The following is a 20517-nucleotide window of genomic DNA, read 5'->3' as shown; positions in this document are numbered from 1 at the left end:
GGGCACAAGGTTTCGAGCAGAACATAGGTGCTGCTGGAAACCTTGTGCCCTGGTATTATGTAGATGTGACACGTAACACCTACATAACTATAATACTGACAAGTGCCACCTGCAGCTTATTCAAAATTAATGCTTACATGTCAGGGACTACAGCTGTGGTTCTGTTGTGTGATGGCCCCTCTAAGGTGATTTGTGGAACATGTATGTATTATTAATATTAATGAGCACCATTGTTTGGCATGGCTTACGGAAGTCTGTATCTAGGAATATCTGAGGGAGCCTACAAAAAAAAGAGAACTCCCCAGCAGATTATGTGCGATTTAGAGGGTTTTATTGCCAACCTTCTGTCTTCCAGATGACGGAGAGGAATGTGATGGACACAAGTCTTCTTCAACAAACTTTGGCCCTGCTACTGAAGAATCTGCTTCTGAAATGGAGGAGGAAATGCTCCACTATCTGGGTAAGTAAATACTGTACAGTATCTGGCAGAGGTGAAAACCACTAGTAACGTCCCTCCCAGTGCCCGTAGGATTTCCTGACACTTATTGGTTAACTCTACAGCATTAATAGTCTCCAATTTACAATGCAATACATATAAATTGGATTTTAAAAATAGCATCAGAAAAAGTTTCAGGGAACTAAGGTAAGATTGGCAAATTTTCCAGTGTTGTGAATTTTTGCCGAAGATTTGCACGGGATGAAATCTGCCACAAACTTAGGGTATGTGCGCACGCTGCGGATTTACCGCGGATTTTGCTGCGGATTTGCTGCAAAAATGTATCTAACATTGCTGCAGTCAATTCCCCAGTAACACCTATGGGTTTTAAAAAATGCTGTGCGCACACTGCGTTTTTTTATACCCGCGGATTGACCCGCGGATTTTCCGCTACGGAATTAATGAGCATGTCACTTCTTTTCCGCAGGTACCTGCAGTTTTTGCCATAGATAATGGTTAAAATCCGCAAGGACCAACTTGCGGAAAATCCGCGGTAAATCCGCGGCAAATCCGCACAAAATCCGCGGTAAAACCGTATGCGGATTTCGTTGCAGTTTTGGTGCATTTTTTTACCGCAGGTGCGGGATTCTTTAAGAGGATCTGGTTTTTCCTTTAGAAAAAGGCACTTTCTAGTGCGCACATAGTCTTAGCATGGAGCACAGGTAGATTTTCATTATGATGTTTCTGTCGCAGGCGGGGGGTGCGCCGCTCGACCGCGCTTGCGGCTCGGGTCCGGCTGCTGCTGCTACTGCTGCTGCTCGGTGGCTCGAGCGGTGGGCCGGATCCGGGGACTCGAGCGGCGCTCCTCGCCCGTGAGTGAAAGGGGTTGGTTTGGTTTGGGGATTGAGTTCGTGACGCCACCCACGGGTCATGGTGAGGTTGGGGCATCACCTCTGCTGGTGACGGGAATCCCGGGAGCGTTGTTAGGTAGCAGCTGAGATGTTTTCCCCCTCCGTGGGTAGGGGTTGGTAGTCCTGGGGCCCGGTAGGGGGGCGAAGGGAGGGATGCAGGGCAGGTGAGGTGCAGGGTCGCGGGGGCAGCGCGGTGCCGGACGGCACGGTGGTACTCACTCAGCCAAGGATGAACAAAGAGTCTCCAGTAAAACAAACGGCTGGATGGACGGGTCCCGCAGCTGGCTGCTGTGGTTACTCCCGAACGGTTGGTGATGGCTGCCTTTCCCTGCACCTGTGGTGTATCTTCAGTTCCGGTGGCTTCCCACCGGTAACCCGCTCCCCAGCGTATAGATGCCGGAGGAGCCCTTTTGCCCGCAGGCTCTGGCCCTGGGAGCTCTAACCCTGGTGGTAGCTTTATCTCCCTGTGCGGTTTGGACGGTTGCCTTCAATCGGGTCTTTGATGCTAGGAAACCCCGGAGGTTCCCGTTGCTAACGGATTTGACCAATTTCACGGCGACTCCCAGCCTGGTCGGGGTCCGCAGGCCCTGCCGGTTTGGTGCTGGCTTCTCTTCGCTCCCCGGTTCGGTACCGGTGGGCCACCGCCCAACCCCGGCCCTACGGTTCCGCGTCGATAGGCCTCTCCTGCAGACGGCCACCACCGTCTGCCAACCTTACTGTATGTGCCCGGGCCACGTACCCGGACACGGTCAGTTTGCTCCTCTCTTGCCACTTCACTCCTCCACTCTCACTCTCCCTAATTCAACTCTTTCCTTTTCCTGCCTCCAGGACTGTGAACTCCTCGGTGGGTGGAGCCAACCACCTGGCTCCACCCCACCTGGTGTGGACATCAGCCCCTGGAGGGAGGCAACAAGGGTTTGTGTGTGCGGCTGATGTGCCTAACCGGGGTGTGGGGTGTGTTGTTGCAATACCTGTGACGTCCTGGCTTGCCCAGGGCACCACATTTCCTTGTGGATTTTTGGCAGAAAATGTCCACTATGTGTGGACGGAGGAAATACTGTGATCAGTTAGTCAAGATTAGCTGACATGGAGCCTAGAAATACAGCCATAAGGAATGGACACACTCGGGATTTTCTGGCACGGAATTGCATGATGAAAATCTGCTGAATTATATATCACCTCCTACATGGGTGGCATTTTAAGAAAGCTCAACCATGTGCTTGGGATATGAATGCTCCAGCATATAAATATATTTCTGGCTTTTACCCTTCGCATCACTCTGCGGCAAATAGGCAGCATTTCCACAACAAAAACAGGGACATTTTACTTTCCTTTAATATATGAGATCTTGGCGCTTTGGAGATATCTTTGTTTTTCTGTTACTCTCCAGGGCCTGCAGATGTTCCTCATGTATGATCTCATGTCAGGAGGAGATGTGTCGCCCTGGACAAGCCAGGGGACACAGGTAACAACACACACACCCCCACCCCCAGCAGTTCACAGCAGACATCCCCAAAGTGACCTGCTTTCTGCCTCGGGCTCAGACTGACACACCAGGTGGGCGGAGGGAGGAGATGGAGACGCCCACCGAGGAGTGAGCTGGCCTGAGGCAGGAAACAAGCCCAGTCAAGTCCTAGGAGAGAAGGTCTGCAGAGAGGCAGACATAGCCAGGGGCCTAGGTTGGAGCCTAGGGCCTCGTACAGAGAGTCCGGCAGACGTGAGTGGCCGTCTGCAGGGAGCCGGGGAGACAGCTGGTGGAACCGTAGGTAGCCGGAGCTGGGCGGTGGCCCACCGGTACTGAACCGGGGAGCCAGCTGGAAGCCGGAGCGCAGGAGGAGTGTACGGAAGGTGCAGTAAAGGGACTTACATCACCAAACTGGGTCAGGGGAAAAACACCGCAGCGTCTGTGGGACCCGTCCATCCAGCCGAGTGTTTTACTAAGAACTGTGTCCTGATTTCTGGCTGAGTGAGTACCACAGTGCCGCAAGGCACAGCGCTGCCCCCGCGTCCCTGCGCCCACCAAGCCCTGCATCTCCCACCTCATCACTGGGCCCCGGGATCACCAACCCCTAACCACGGAGGGGCAACACAACAACTAGCTGCTCCCCACCATCATTCCCGGGATCCCCATACAGAGCAGTGGTGGTGCCAACAAATCACCACAACCGTGGGTGGCGTCACGGACAATAAACAATCCCCACACCCAACAACCCCCTTTCACTCACGGGCGAGGAGCGCCGCTAGAGTCCCCCGGGATCCGGCCCATCGCTCGAGCCACCGAGCAGCAGCAGGCCGCAGCAGCCGCGGCAGCCGGACCCGAGCAGCAGTGGGAGAGCGCGGCGTCCCCTCCTCCGCCCGCGACAGAGACAGACCATTATTTCCATGATCTTCCTCAATAATACAAATGTATATTAAGCTTTCAAGTCCATTTAATAAGGATCAGTCAAAAATATGAATTTCCACTCTGTACATCTGAGCATGAGCGTGGATTTAGGCAAGCCTTGGTCACAAACGGAAAAGTCACAAACACCCTGCGACGCTTTTTCCGTATGTGAATAATAGCTTCTCTAGTTCCATGAAACCTACACCATATATCTGGAGTAAAGTCATGAATGTCCATATATTAACCCCTTCATGATATCTACTGTATGTATATGGTAGGTGTCGAGTATGCGAGTATGGAGGAGGATCACGAACCGGGTGCAGGCTGTGTTATACAGACAGCACTTGCCTCTAAAAGAAGTGACCAAATCTAGCTCCTATCTCTGTTGATTAATTACATAAATGCCACTGTGATTCTCACACAGCAGCATTTAAGTGTTGCAACCAAGGGCAGGGGTCCATTCACATGCCCATGGCCACCCAGTGCCAATGGGTTTCCCACTAAAGGATCCATCCCTGCCATTCTTGTTCTCTAATGGAGCCCAGCCTGTGCAGATTCAAGCCCTGGAATTTTTTTTTTATTTATTTAATACATTTAAAAAACATTAAAATATATCTTCCCCTTTTTCCCAATACAATACTAAAGAGATAAAAAAACATACAGCATTGCTGTATCTGGAAAAGTCTGCTGTATCAAAACATAAAATTATTAACTAATATGTAATAGTACACATAGTAGTTGTTGTAAACAAAAATGAACAAAAAAAGGCCCAAATGACAGTTTTTTCACTCATTGCATGTCCCCCAAAAATTGCCATAAACATAAAAGTGATCAAAACATTGTATGTATACCACAATGGTTTCGGAAAAAAACTTCATCTCGCTACACTAAAAAAGAAGTTCTCTTAGAGCTCCACTTCTGGGTCTCAGAGAATAGCAACACCAACCCCAATTTTTATTTTAAAGTTCTAAATTCTTTTTCAGCACTAAAATAAAAATAAACTGTACAAATGTGTTATCTACATAATAGTACCGATCTGAAGAATCATATTACCAGGTATTTTTTTAACCAACAAAATTATTGCAATAAAAACTAAACTCCAGGGGGGCGTGGCTTGAGCTTGATGGCAGGCAGACGTGCTCTGTAGGAGCTCTTGCAAGCTGAGGTGGCAAATAACATAGCAAAACCCACCTGGCACTCTCTAACATGCCGGGGAAGAGAGGCACAGCACCACAGACCGGACCACCAGCCCTGAGAAGCAGCAGCGCAGCAGTGGATCGTCTGTTCAAAGGGGGGAAGCTCTCTCCGGTTTCCAGGCCTGCTCCAGTAATGGCACCTGCATCCATGAGGCAGGGGCCTGCAGCAACAGCAGCCGTCAGTGGTGGCAGCGGGACAGAAGTGACGGTGGCGATGCATAGCGTGCAGGTACAGGGCGGTACCGTCAGAGATCAGCTGGGACCGAGATCTCCGCTTTCATCACAGAGACCAGTGGTGCAGGGGTATACAGGAGGTGAGGCTGCTGCACAGAATACTCAGAAGGAGGGGGGCGGTGGAGTTCAGGCCCCACAGCAGAGCTTGATGAGCCAGGCTGGTGAAGAGAGCAGGAGTCTGGGCACTGATGGAGATATGCATGGGGGTAATGAATGCAGGGCCTCCCAGGCATGTCAGGAGTTGTCAGGCTCCCAAAGCAGTCAATCCCCACACAGTCAGGGGAACCAAAATGGAGGTCAGCTCACACAAGGAGTTAACCCAGGAAGCTCCACTGTGGATACAGAGTGCATCCTGCAGCTGCTGGCTGCTCTCCCCACCAAACATGACCTGGACAATCTAGTTACTAAAATGGCGGCGGCACATGAGAGGGCTCTGTCCATTGTGAAAGGGGACATTGATGCTCTGGATACACGCACCACTGCAGTGGAGAATGATGTGTTTACACTATTTGAAAGAGTTAACACACTGGAGCAAACTCTATCCAAAGCCAGTACACACCTGCAAAATGTCGCCATCCTGTTAGATGATCAAGAAAACAGGGGGAGGCGAAATAATATTCGTTTAAAAGGCATCCCAGAAGAGATAGCAGCAGCTGCCCTCCCTAAGTCTGTAACTTTAATTTTCAACAAAGTGATGGGAGCTGCAGAGGACTCCACTTATGTGATCGACAGAGTCCACAGAGTGTTCCGCCAGGGGCCGGGTGACACAGCACAGCCGAGAGATGTTCTGTGCAGACTGCATTACTACACGGATAAAGAAGCCATACTGAGGAAGGCATGGGTCCATGGAACCGTCTCTTACAAAGGGTCTGAAATCAAGCTTTTTCCTGACATATCAGCCAGAACCCTGTATATGAGGCTTCAGCTCCTCCCTATTCTACAAAAAATTAAAGAGAAAGGAGCATCTTACAGATGGGGACATCCATTTCACCTAATAGTATGCCACAATGGAGACCAATATCTGTTGAAGCGGCCGGAGGAGGTGGAGGGTCTCTTCCAATTTCTTGATACACCGGCAGTAGAGATCCCTAACTGGCTACATATGGACAGACCCGCCGGGTTACCCCAAAGAAGAAGAGAAGGTGGACGCCGCCGTGCAAGACCTCAGAAGAGTTCCAGGGATCCCAAGCCGGCCGGAGAATCTTCCCAGGAGGAGCCAGATTGAAGACTTGGGTCTGATTGCGGTTTTCTATCTTGTGGTGGGGGGGAGCGGGAGATGTGGGAGGATGGCCCCTTATAGGCCGGACGCGAACTTAAATATTGGGTTAATTGTTACTTGAAATGTATTTGTCTCTCTTTTCTTGGGTGGCAGGGAGAGAGGTGGAGAGATTATTATTCCCCCTCTATGCTCTCTTTTATCAGTTTGTGTTCCTCCCTTTTCTCTCTTTCTCTCCCTCTTCTCTCTCTCTCTTCCCTCTCTTTCTCCTCTCTCTTCTTGCTCCTCCTTTTTTCTCTCGTCCCTTTCTCTCTTTCTTCTCTCTCTCTCTGCTCCGTCGTTTCTCTTTCGCCCCTTTTTCTCTCTTCCTCCACTCTCTCTCTTCTTTATCTTTTTCTCCCCTTTCTTCCCCTTTTCTATCTCTTTCGCTCTCCCTTTCACACCCCCTCTCTTTGTCTCTCTCTCCCCCTAAGGGGGTCTCACATGGACCCTTCAATTGATAATGTTGATGGATAGTCTGATAAACGTGTTGTTCTTCTAAGAAATGTGCCTCTCACTGCCCTGTCATGTAACGTGGGTTTTCAGTTCACTATAATATTGTCATTTCTGCCTCGAGCTTGTTTAGCTTTTGCCCTTGGTCTTCCACGCACCCCAAGGGTGGTTCTCCCATCTGGAGAGCACCAGGTCTCTAAGTTCTTCAGAGACTGCATAGTTTTATTGTGTGAAACTTACTGGCCATTCCTTTAGGCCAGCTGTTACTGTTCATATTTTCTGTCTGCTAATACTTATCGCTTTTTTTTTTTTTTCTTTTTTCTCTCTCTCTGCTCTTTCTTCTCTGCTGCTAGTTCTTTTTTCTACCTGATTCTTGATCCCCCCCCCCCACCCGATCCTTACCCCACTTTCCCGTATCCGGTCAGTGTTTTGTAGGGGGTTCAACACTGTTCCTGACCCAACATGCATAAACCAGGGAACTCTGAGGTGAAATGTGGGACATTGAATGTGAAAGGTTTACATAGCCCGGGTAAGAGGTCTATCCTGGCAAATACGTTAAAAAAAATGGGGGTCCAAATTGCTTTCTTGCAAGAAACGCATCTGTGCAAACATAAACCGTTTAAATTGACATCACGCTGGTTCCCTGAGGCGTATCATAGCTTCTCGCCGGACCCGAAGTCCCGAGGTACTAGTATTCTTGTCTCGCGCTCCATCCCTTGGGAATTCATGGACTCTCGCAGTGATGACAGGGGACGGCTATTGTTGGTGAAGGGCAGGATCGCTACGCATATTTACACATTAGCTTCTATATATCTCCCCAATGTGGGGCAAATTGATACCCTGGCCGGATTTGTTGAAACTATGGAGGATTTCGTGGAGGGGACACTCATTATGGGGGGGGATTTCAATATCGCTCTAAACCCAGCTCAGGACACCTCCTCGGGGGCCTCTGCACATCCTACATCAGCCCTCTGCAGGCTGCGGTACTTATTACATGAGCAGCAGCTCGTGGACACATGGAGATTGTTACACCCGTCTGACAGGGACTACTCTTTCTATTCAAATGCACATGGGGTATACTCCAGATTGGACTACTTTTTTGTAAAACATAAAGACCTCGAAAGGATCTCCAAAGCCCAGATAGATAGCATAACATTCTCTGACCATGCACTTTGCACTGTGTCTATGGTGCTACAGTCTCCGTTTCCACAGCAGTGGCAATGGAGACTGAACACTTCCCTACTGGAGGACCCTGAAAGCCTTCAGTCAGTACAGAACTCCCTGACTGAATACTTTACGTTGAACGCGGGTGGGGATACATCACCAACGACGGTCTGGGAGGCCCACAAATTTGTTATTCGAGGGGTTCTCATACAGCAAGGGGCAAGAAGAAAGAGGGAAAGGGAACTAGAGGTCAACAGACTGCTAACACAGCTGAGAGATCTGGAGACACAACATAAGCAGATGCCCTCGGCGGAGGTGGGAGGAGCCTTATTCAAAGTCCGGGACGAGCTACGGAAACTACTCAACAGCAAGGCAAAAGGGGTCCTCAATAGATGCCGTAGACATTTTTATGAATACGGGAACAAGTGTAGCAAGACATTAGCGAGAGCACTCAGACAACAACAGGCGACAACCTTTATATCAAAAATTTCCCCTACACACCCTCAGGGATCAATATTACATTCTTCGGCAGAAATTGCGGAGACGTTCCAAAAGTTCTATGCATCCTTATATAATTTAGAGACACATGACCTCACTTTGTCAAAATCATCTATTAAAAGTAAAATTTCAGAGTACATCAGAGAAGCAAAAATGCCGCGGTTGACAGACTCCGAGATAGCCGCATTGGAAACTCCAATTTCAAATCAAGAGCTGGTGGACGCAATAGGGTCATCCAAATCGGGAAAGGCACCTGGGCCTGATGGACTCCCCCTCGTATACTACAAAAAACTTAAGGAGATTATATCCCCACACCTCCTGTCAGCCTTTAATTCTAGGGCTTCAGAGGGCTCAACTCCCAATGCAGATTAATTGAGAGCACACATCACGGTAATACCTAAGATGGGGAAAGACCCAACACAATGTGCTAGCTATCGCCCGATATCCCTGTTGAATGTGGATACAAAATTATTTGCTAAAATCCTTGCAAGCAGGCTGGCACCTCTGATCTCTCAAATAATCCACCCAGATCAGGCAGGGTTTATGGCGGGTCGTGAGGCACGTGATAATACAGTTAAGGCCATTAATTTGATATATAAAGCTAAAAGTGGGGGTCTACCCTCTATCCTGCTATCAACTGATGCCGAAAAGGCTTTTGATAGAGTGGATTGGACCTTTATGGAAGCCACGCTCGGGTGTCTGGGGTTGGGAAGTGGAATGATGGGTTGGATCATGTCTTTATACTCGGTACCCTCGGCGAGAGTCCGAGTGAATGGGATTCTGTCGGACCCATTTAAAATATCTAATGGCACCCGTCAGGGATGTCCGCTGTCTCCCTTAATCTTCATCTTGACGCTAGAACCCTTCCTCAGACACGTACGAGCCAACTCAGATATTGCGGGTATTGGGGTGGGCCATGTTACGCACAAAGTAGCTGCATATGCGGACGATCTCCTGTTTTTCGTTTCAGCCCCCAAGATCTCCCTGCCCAACTTAATGAGGGAATTCCGGAGATACTCCAGTTTATCAAATTTCAAGATAAATTTCACGAAATCTGAGGCCCTTAACATAAATCTCTCATCCAAAGAGGTGGAAGAGTTGAAGGGATCGTTTAAGTTCCGATGGGCATCCCAATCTCTAAATTACCTGGGGATACGGCTGACTGGGGATCTCGGTCTGCTCTACTCTCAGAATTTCCCGTCTCTGCTGTCTTCCATTAGGCGAGACTGTGACAGATGGGGGAAATCATTATTCTCTTGGTTTGGCAGAAGCCAGATTTACAAAATGAATATCTTACCTAGAATTCTATATCTACTGCAGGCGCTCCCAATCAAAATACCCTCAGGATTTTTCAAATCTCTGGAGTCCATTCAGTCCTCCTTCATTTGGGCAGGTAAATCGGTACGAATAAAAAGAGCTATTTTGCACAGGACCAAGTGTAGCGGGGGGATTGGGCTGCCAGACATGAGAAGGTATCATTTAGCAGGTCATCTAACTAGAATGATTGATTGGTGCAGGAACGGGTCTCAAAAGGCTTGGATACAAATTGAACAGTCCTTTTCCCCAATTCCCCTCAACAAATTGCCATGGGTGCTCTCGGAGGTCCCTGCAAGCTTGAAAACACATCCAACTATCGGGTCAACTGTGAAATACTGTAATACGGGGAAGGTGCAATCAGAAATGTTACCCAGGCAATCGAGCTTGACGCCAATCCTGAGCCATCCTGCCTTTGAGCCAGGCAGAGCGGATCCAGTTTTTCAGTCTTGGGTTCGGGGCGGGGTGGATCGGGTAGAGGACTTTGGAAACCGGGACACCTGGCCGTCGGTAGAGGGATTGGCAGCTAAACAGGATCCCAGCTCACTTGGTCATTGGAGATGCTTGCAACTGGCACACTTTTTCAGTAGCCTTCCAGCCAGATCCCTCTTTCAGCGACCCAAGACACAGTTTGAACAAATATGTATGGGACCAGGCACGATACGGCATTCTCTTTCGGCAGTATATTCGCTCTTATCTTCGCCCCCGGACCAACAAATCCCCCCTTTTGCTTCACAGTGGGAACGGGATCTAGGAATCCAGCTGACACCAACACAGTGGGAAAGGGTCTTCAGATTGGCGCACACATCCTCCATCAGCTCCAGGTTTCAAGAGGCTAGCTACAAGCTGCTAACCAGATGGTACAGAGTACCTTCGAGGTTACATGCGATGTTCCCAACGGTTGATCCCATGTGCTGGCGGTGTGGCACAGCAGAGGGCAACATTCTACACGTGTTCTGGGAATGTGAGGCGATCCGGCCCTTCTGGAGGGGAGTGTCTGATATCATTTCACGGGTGACGGGTGGAGAGGAGGAATTGTGACCTGCTGCCGCCCTGTTACATCACTGCGGGACTTCTGAAAAAATATACAAAAAATCTCTGAGGAAATTCCTCATCATGGCGGCGAGAGTGTGCATCCCAGAGAGATGGAGGAGCACGGCACCCCCCTCGCTGGTTCAATGGATCAATAAGGTCAATGACCTCATGTATATGGAGGATCTAACTTCATCATTACACAACTCATATGAGAAATTTTTGGCCACGTGGAGGGAGTGGATGGACTTCCAGCACTCGGAGGACTATGGTGCTCTGGTGGGCAGTGTTGAGGCGGCTGAGGGAACCACAGAAGGTAGTACATAAGCGGATCCCCAGACTCCACCCCACCCCTTGTTACCCTCACCTGGCCCCTCCACCTCCCAGCCCCCCCACCACCCCTTCTTACCCTCACCTGGCCCCTTCACCTCCCAGCCCCCCCCACTCCTTCTTACCCTCACCTGGCCCCTCCACTTCCCAGCCCTCCCCCCCCACCACCCTCCTCCTTTTCCCCAGTTTCTCACTCTTTTCTATTCTTTGTTTTATTTCTCTTGCTTTCTTTCTGGTCTTTTCCTCTTTCGCTTCTTACTATTCTTGGTGAGTTACGTATGTTACCTGTTAAATGTGAATTTATTCTTTGAAAAAGCTAGATGGAACCTTGAATGTCTATACACCTGAAAGGGGGCATTTGCGGGAACATTTTCTGTCACAATGTAAAAATGTAAAGTGTGCCTTATGTCCTATTTTTTGGTGTGTTGAATGTATCTTACAAAGGTCCATTTGATCTTAAGAACTGTTACGTGTACTGTTAAAGGATTACATTTATAAATAAAAGAATTTAAAAAAAAACTAAACTCCAAAATTTTTTAGGGGAATTTGCGTTTTTTTTTTTATTTTACCACACTTGAAATTTTTTGCCAGTTTTTCAGTAGAAAACCATACAAATTATATTACTCACAAGTATGAGTCATTGTGTAAAAAAAAGCCCTCGTACAGACGTGTTCACAGGTAAGTAAAAATGTTATTGCTCTAAAGAAAAAAGACAAAATATGAAAATAGGCTTCGTTAGTAAAGGGCTAATATTTTATCTTAATTGACATTTCTGGATATAGTATGGCACTGTACAGACTTTTAAGTGATTAGAGCAGAGAAGAACAGGGTGTGTGCTACAGGTATAACAAACACAAGTGCAGTCATGTGTAACATGCTGTGATAGCCACTGATTTTACAGGGAATATCTAGGTACAGCCCTGCCAGGGCCTTCTTCCTTCAACTAGGCGTGGCCAGTCATGATCAGTGTGGACACTCCACCCAGTAAGAGGCAAGAGGGGTGTGGCAGAGATTGATTGATGAAGATATCAGACAGCTTTGTGGGCTGAGAAGAGGAATGGGAGACCAGGGTGCTACAACATGAGATATAGTCTGATTAATATGGACGATTACTTTTACCAGGTATTTATAGTGTTTGTTTGTTTTTTTCAGGAATGGGTGCAGAACTTGGCATTTGTATTGTTGATGTTGCTGTTAATCAGCATTGGGGAAAATACTCCGCTGGCAAAATCAGAGAGCTCCCCCGCAGCGGAGCTCGGGGCTTTGGATGGATTTAACACTTCCGGCATTACGGTTGGATATGTCCGTAGTCCTCCGTCCACCAGGGAGATCATGAAGAAGGTGGCTGAGAACAGCATAATACCAGGTAGGTGAACAGAAAGGCAAAAGAGATTGACACAGAATTTGGATTTTATTTTACTCGTAGAAAACAATTTTAAACACAAAAAAGTGGACGCCCATAAAGATAAATGATAGAATGCGCCTGCCTGGACCTGCTCCGACTTGGAAACATGAGTCTATATTCATGTATTGTGATTGTGTGTAACAGACACCAATATAAGTCCTGTGCGCTACACAGAGGACACAATTACTGTATTCGTGGTCATTACACAAACATTGCTTTATTGTATTGTCACCATCTTGGCTCGAGGTCTTTGGATCTTTAATCGACTTCCACTCAACATCAATTTCTGAACAAGTTGCAAGATGATATAAATCCTTCAGCAAGCGATGCGTCAAGTCTTGTTTTTATGCTTCATCATGCAATCATAAGGGTGCAGCCCAACATCAAATCCATGTCCATTAAGTATGTGGTGGACTGTCATCATGGCTAGGTGACTGGTCACGTACCAGTAGGTCTTTTGATAAGTTGTCTAAGGAGTCATTAGTGATGGGTCTTCGCCGTCATTGTGTTCCAACAAAAAGATTTCACTCTATATCCATTTTGGTGCACAATGTAGTGTCTTAAAAACATTTTGAAATTGTGGAATGAGATAAGATTGTAAATCTCACCATCACCACATTGTCTTTGGTGCCATCACTAGTGATTGACACTTTCATTAAAAATCTCAAAAATTTTCCGTACTTGCAGTTTTAGTTAAGTCATCTCCCATATTCTCTTCCATCTTTTACAGTGTCTGTGCTCGTGGCACTTTGAGACTGTTGAGTTTGGACAAAACAGGTACTGTCCGAGGAGGGGCAAGTGCTGTCCATCTCCTCTATTCGGAAATTGCTTCATCTAACAGGTACCTGCCAGAAGAGCAGTCTACTCCTCCGATATAAGCTGTGCTCTGTGCTGAGTTTTTTCTAGTCCAGGAGGAGTTTGTTTTGGTCAGTCCGTGGTCTATAACACATGGACAAAACAATATTTGGGCCAGGAATAGTTTTTATTCTAGTAGGTACCTGCCCGAAGAGAGGTCTACTCCTTCAATAGATACTGGGCTCTGTACTGAGCTTTTTCCAGTTCAGGAGGAAGTTTATTGAGGTCAATCCATGGGGTATAACACATGGACATCTTTGTCTTTCAACAATAATGGTTGACTTTAGTGCACATTGAGCCTCGTTTCCTGTGAATAGTGGCAAAGCACCGGCACTCATAGTAACACATCATCAGAAGTGATCAGTGTGCAGGCATAAAGTCCCCTAGGGGGACTAGTAAAATCAATAAAACAAATGTAAGAAAGTATTAAAAAAAATATGAAAAAAAAACCCAAAACCTAAAAGTTCAAATCACCCCCCTTATGGCTCACTCAAAATAAAACAATAATTAAAACAATAATTATAAAAAAATACACATATTTGGTATAGTTGAGAAATGTCCGATGTATTAAATATAAAATCAATTCATCTGATCGGTACGAGGCGTAGCAGCAAAAAAAATCCAAACTCCAAAATTGCGCTTTTTTGGTCGCTGCAACATTGCATTAAAATGCAATAACTGGTGATCAAAACGTTGCATCTATCCAAAAATTGTATAATTAAAAACGGCGCCTCAAGACGCAAAAAAATAAGCCATCAGTGAGCCCCAGATCCTGAAAACTGAGAACGCTACTCTGAAAATAGCGACAAAAGTGCAATTCTTTTTTTTAACTAAAACTTCTGATTTTTTTTCACCACCTAGATAAAAGTAAAACTAAACATGTTTGGTATCTACAAACTCATACTGACCTGGGGAATCATATTGCTAGGTGAGCTTTTCACAATATTGAACAAGATAAATAAATAAAAAAATAAAAAACAATCATGCAATTGCACTTTTTTTTTGCAATTTCACCGCATTTGGAATTTTTTTCCCGTTTTCTAGTACAATATGGAGCAGAATGAATGGTGTTGTTCAAAAGTACAACTCTATATACAGTAGATAATACAGGATCGACCATTCACAATCGGTGATATCACAGCCCACCTCCTCTTCCTCTTATACAATGACTGATAACACCTCTATTTACAGCAAATAACACAGAATCCATCTTTCACAATAGGTGATGTCACAGCTCACCTCCTCATTTTGTATAATGAATGATAACACCTGTATATGTGACGCCCTGGCAAAGCCAGGTTGTCACAGAAAGAGTTAATCCTCCTTGATCTCACACCGGTGCAGCAGGACAAACCACAGCCCCCAGTGTAAGAGAAAAGCAGAGCAGAGGGGAGGGGCTGGAGCAGAGTGTTTGGAGAGGCAGACAGAAGAGGAGTCTGGAGTTGTAGCTCCCAGGCTGATACAGAAGCGTGCTCCGAGAGGGCCGGGACAGGCTGTAGTGAGAAAGGGGCCAGAGGTAGCCGGAGCAGGGCGGTGGCCCCTCGGTACCTAGGGTGACCCGGATCACTGCAGGGGAGTGGATTCCACGTTCCCGGCTGAGGAGAAAGAGGAAGAGAGTGGAGAGAAAGGCACCTGCTGCAGGGAAAGAACAGGAGCTGCTGCACCGTGTGTGGGACACTAACACCCCCGTACCGAAGGCTGCGGACACCGGCAATTCCTAGTTACCAGTGACTCTGTGTGAAATACTTGTGAGTACGCCCGTGCCCTCGGGCACCGCACCGCAGCACTGCGCCCTGCTCCCTGCTTACCCCATCACCGGGCCCCGGGACAACCAACCCCCTACCCACGGAGGGGAGAAATAACATCTAGCTGCTCCATATCATCACTCCCGGGATCCCCGTCCAGAGCAGCGGTGGTGTCCACACCATCACCACAACCGTGGGTGGCGTCACGGACAATAAACTATCTCCCTTACCAATCCCCTTTTCACTGTGGAGCCTGGGATCACAGACCGGGTCACGCCACCGTGATACCCACAGACGTGACTCTGTGGCCCGGATCTGAGTACCCCTGGTCCCCGGGCGACACATATATACAATAGATAAAACAGGCATCCACCATTCACAATAGGTGATATCACAGCTCACCTCCTCCTCCTGTACAATGACTAACACCTCTATATAATGTAGATAACACAGGATTCACCATTCACAATAGGTGATGTCACCGCTCACCTCCTCCTGTCCAATGACTGATAACATCTCTATATACTGTTGATAACATAGATATCAATATATCAATCAGAATTAGTGATGTCTTAGCTCACCTCCTCCTGTAAAATGACTGATAACACCTCCTATATACAGTAGATTTTACAGGATTCACTATTCACTGGAAGATTATGTCACAGCTCACCTCCTCCTCCTGTAAAATGACTGATAACACCTCTATATATGAGACACAAATGCTCCAAAATAGTCAGTGTATAAATAACTAAACATACAGTACACTGACTGAAAATGTCAAACAAAGTTGAAGACTTAAGCAATACTCAGCACTAAATACATAATACCTACAAAAACTGCACACTGAGGCCATAAAAATATATATTTATTGATTGTATTAAAATAAAACGAAAAGTGGGCAGAGTATATAACAGTGAGAAAACAAATGAGGGCACTAGCAAAAGTACAGGTACCATAAAGCTAACGAAATTGCACAATAATGCAGCAGTATACGTGGGATAGTTATACAAAAGTATTACATTCGAATGAGATTGTCACACATGCTGCTCAGATATCTTGGTACCATACCCATAATAAACAAGCGGGTAATAGTAGATTAACCCTAATTTCTGATTGTGCTGCTAAGTATGGAGGAGGTCATAGATTAGACAATCAAACTAAGCCCTGCTGCACTATAATATGCAAGAGAGAGCATATGGCATGTACCTGGATGTGCTATGGCGCCCTTCGTCCCCAACGCACGTTTCACTGTGCTGCCTTTTTGAAGGGAGATAGTGGTCAACATATGGTAGATAACACAAAATCTAGCAGTCACAATCGGTGATATCACAGCTCACCTCCTCTCCCTCCTGTACAGTGACTGATAACACCTCTATATACAGTAGATAACACAGGATCCACCATTCACAATAGGTGATGTCACAGCTCACCTCCTACTCATTCTGTAATATTACTGATAACACCTCTATATATCACATTAAGTGATGTCATACCTCACTTGTTCATCCTCCTGTAAAAGTACTGATAACACCTCTATATACAGTAAATAACAAAAGATCCAGCAGTCACAATAGGTGATGTCACAGCTCACAACCTATAAATGCACAATGACATGTTCAATATATTTATAGATTGTGTGTATGAAGTACAGACTTTTGTGCCCCACTGACTGCTGGGCTGGTTATGGTGGGCAGCAGTAGTCACAGGATCCGTCACCGTCCTCTCACTTCACATATGTCTTTTTTTTTTTACAGCAGAGAAATTTTTAGAATATGAAGATGAAAGGGAATTACTAGACGCCATGAACAGCAACCTGACGGTGGCCATTGTTTTCCAGGACTCATTCCACTATCAAATCAGATACCACATGAGGAATATCACCCTTCCCAATGACTACCTCTCACACATGGGTAAGGGAATCGGTCAATGACTAGTCACTCATCAGAACCTCAATTTCGCATATTTGCACCCTTAAGATAAGTCTAATGATGAACGTTTCTTTTTGCAGGAAGCTGTGATTTAGAGTTAGATTATTGTGTTCCTTTAAAATATTGGAACAGTGGGTTCATTTCATTGCAAGCAAGTATTGACTCCGCCATCATTGAAGTGAGTGAAGTTTTTTTTATTAATACTTTATGCCCCTTTCACGTATATAAACATTTTTCATTATTATTTTTTTTTTATTCCTGACTTCCCCTGTAACCGGGGCTGAAATATTAGGCCCAAGTCCCAGAGGAACCATAATGTTCCTAGGATGGATAATCTCCATCTCCTAACAGCCAACAATTCCATTAGAAACGCTAAAGATATTGGGGGATCCATAAGTGATTAAAGGATTTTTTTCCCCTAAAATCTTGTACCAGACTCTTCAATTGCCACTTTTTAGGGGGCTTGTGGCATTCACTGATGTTTTTATGCCCCAAATTCATCAAAATGATGGGTGCAGTGTATACATTTTTTCAAAAATAAAATGTGATTTCATGTCCTGAATTTTTTGCCCAAATTTCACTGCATTTTAAAGCAATATTTTGTGAAAATAGGACACATATCAGGAGGACATAAAATCACTCAAGAGGGAACTAGAGTACATTTGTACCAAAATTTAGCCATTTGTTAAAAAAAAGTCTCAACTGTTAAATCAGCCAAAAACAGCTGGAAACGCCAAACACCGTTCACAATGGAGAACATAAAAATACACAAAAACATATCAAATAGACTATAAAGAATAAGGTATAAATTAAAAACAGGCAAAAAAACAAACAAAAACTGGAGAAAATGTACCGTATATGAACTTTGGGCCCAATTCATTGGTGTATTTGCGCCTTTTAACTAGTTTTTCATGTTTTTTTCACTTGTTGTTTTTTTTTTTGCTTGTTATTATTATTATTATTTGATTTATTTTATTTCTATTTTTTTTTTTTTTTATTTACACCTGTGGTCAAAATTGTTGGTACCCCCTCGTTTAATGAAAGAAAAACCCACAATGGTCACAGAAATGACTTGAATCTAACAAAGGTAATAATAAATAAAAAAAATATATGAAAATCAGCAGATGAAAGTCAAACATTGCTTTTCAACTATGCTTCCATAGAATTAAAAAAAAATAAAACTCATGAAATAGGCTTGGACAAAAATGATGGCACCCCTGAAAATAATGTGACAAAAGCAACATTTTAAATAAGGTATTTCCAGTAATTCGCATCACATATGTCTACAATCTTGTAATCAGTAAGTGGGCCTGTAAATAGGGATACAGATACTCACTGTGCTGTCTGTTGACATGGTGTGTAACACACTCAACATAGACCACAGGTAGCAAAGGAAAGAGTTATCTCAGGAGATTAGAAAGAAAATTATAGACAAGCATGTTAAAGGTATAGGTTATAAGACCATCTCCAAGCAGCTTGATGTTCCTGTGACTACAGTTGCACATATTATTCAGAAATTTAAGATACATAGGACTGTAGCCAACCTCCCTGGACGTGGACGCAAGAGGAAAATTGATGACAAATCAAAGAGGTGGATAATACAAATGGTAACAAAAGAGCCCAGTAAAAACTTCTAAAGAGATTAAAGGTGAACTTCAAGCTCAAGGAACATCAGTGTCAGATCGCACCATCCATCGTTGTTTGAGCCGAAGTGGACTTCATAGAAGATGACCAAGGAGGACACCATTGTTGAAAAAAATCATAAAAAAGCCAGACTAGAATTTGCCAAACTACATGTTGACAAGCCACAAAGCTTCTGGGAGAATGTTCTATGGACAGTTGAGACAAAAATGGAAATTTTTGGCCAGGCACATCAGCTCTACGTTCACAGATGGAAATATGAAGCATATCAAGAAAAGAACACTGTCCCTACTGTTAAACATGGAGGAGGCTCTGTTATGTTCTGGATCCTCCAGAAGGACGAGCATCTCAAATATAGAAGGGACAGCAGAATAAAGTTCATTCCGACCAGGACCTGAAAGAAAGGACCTGATCTGGAAGTACTCCAACCAGGATGGGGACCCCCCTGAATAAGGAACCAAGAGGGAACCATATGGGGTAGCGGAGAGCCCTTGAAAATATGGTAGAAGCGTGTATCGTCACTCCTCCTCCAACACATGAAACTATCTGCCTTAACACCCAGAGCAAAATCTGAATTTGAGAAGATAGGCAAGAGGGGACCACACCTCTTGGAGAGAGACCCATTTTCAATTTTTGTTTCCCACATTTTCAATGCTACCTTCAAAAGGTAGGCTTCAGGATGAAATTCTCCCCTGGAGCCCGGGCTAATCCAGGAGAAATAGTGTAAGGGGGCTTCATAGTCTGACTGTTCCAGACTTACCCACTGCTTAGAAGCTCTTTGGTGCTGCCAGTCTAACAAACACTGCAAAAGAGTTGCTTTATGGTAAAGTTTAAAGTTGGGCAGACCGGCTTCCCCCTGACTTTTAAGTCTGTGTTTCGGACGTGTACCGCACCAGCAGCGGTTGAACCGCTCGGATCCGGGTGTCACTACTCGTGGCTCGAGGGTCTCTGGACCCGGGGGCTCAGGGTCACTCTTAAAGGTGATGGTGGGTTATTTACAGGGGAGTTAGATAGTTTGTGATGCCACCCGTGGTGTGCGGTAATAGGGAGTACTGCCGCTGCCATTAGGAGTACCCGCGGTAATGGAGTGGGGCAGCTAGATGACGTTACCCTCCACAGGTAGGGAAAGGCCCCGGGACCCTGGATGGTGGGATAGATTGCAGGGAGAGCGCAGACTCGCTGGTAGCAGAGGTTAATCAGGTACTCACTCAGAAGGAAAGCAGACGCTGACAACATAGTAAACCAAGTCTATGGGTGCCGCTGACCTCTTGGGGAGCTCGTCCGGGTTCCGTCCCCTGCAGCACTGCCTGGTGGTCCGGAGCCAGCCTCCGTGCACAGAATTTTAGAAGTGTCCAAGTGGCCCGTAAGGTTGGAGCTATCCGGGCCCCACTCCCTATTATGGGTAGTAGAGGAGCTAGCTCTCAGGACCTCATGCTTGGGATTTCAGTGGGCTGCTATGTTTGGAAAGCCCTATCCCCCTCGTTCCGCTAGTGCCCCCGATCTCTGAGCTTCGTGGGAACAGTCCATAAAGGCCCTGTCCTCCGCAGGTTAATTGCCGAGTTGCTTGAAGCCTCTCCCCGACCTAGGGTCCAGTACCCCAACGTGCTTTCGGCCCCAGACCGGCTATTGGACTGCAGCTGCCGACCGTCCTCCTCGACTAAGGCAGGCACCCAGTCCCAATATCAGTGAATAGCACCAGTGAGGAATTAATTGTAAAACTTAGCTTTTAATCTTATC

At 46.1% G+C, this 20517-nt stretch overlaps 1 protein-coding gene across 1 annotated transcript in view; it reads left to right on the top strand.

Moving 5' to 3' along the window:
• The window catches only part of LOC142311865 (cholesterol transporter ABCA5-like), a 310836-nt gene that overhangs the window by 44658 nt on the left and 245661 nt on the right, over window positions 1-20517 (top strand). The window contains exons 2-5 of the mRNA XM_075350670.1: window positions 356-460; window positions 12359-12572; window positions 16966-17121; window positions 17220-17317. Of these exons, the coding sequence (XP_075206785.1) occupies window positions 356-460; window positions 12359-12572; window positions 16966-17121; window positions 17220-17317 (573 nt within the window). The remainder of the gene's footprint in view (window positions 1-355; window positions 461-12358; window positions 12573-16965; window positions 17122-17219; window positions 17318-20517) is intronic.

This window comes from Anomaloglossus baeobatrachus, chromosome 5 (assembly GCF_048569485.1).
Source record: "Anomaloglossus baeobatrachus isolate aAnoBae1 chromosome 5, aAnoBae1.hap1, whole genome shotgun sequence".
Lineage (NCBI taxonomy): Eukaryota > Metazoa > Chordata > Amphibia > Anura > Aromobatidae > Anomaloglossus > Anomaloglossus baeobatrachus.
The sequence above is the reverse complement of the archived record's forward strand: the minus strand, read 5'-3'. Positions and strand labels throughout refer to the sequence as shown.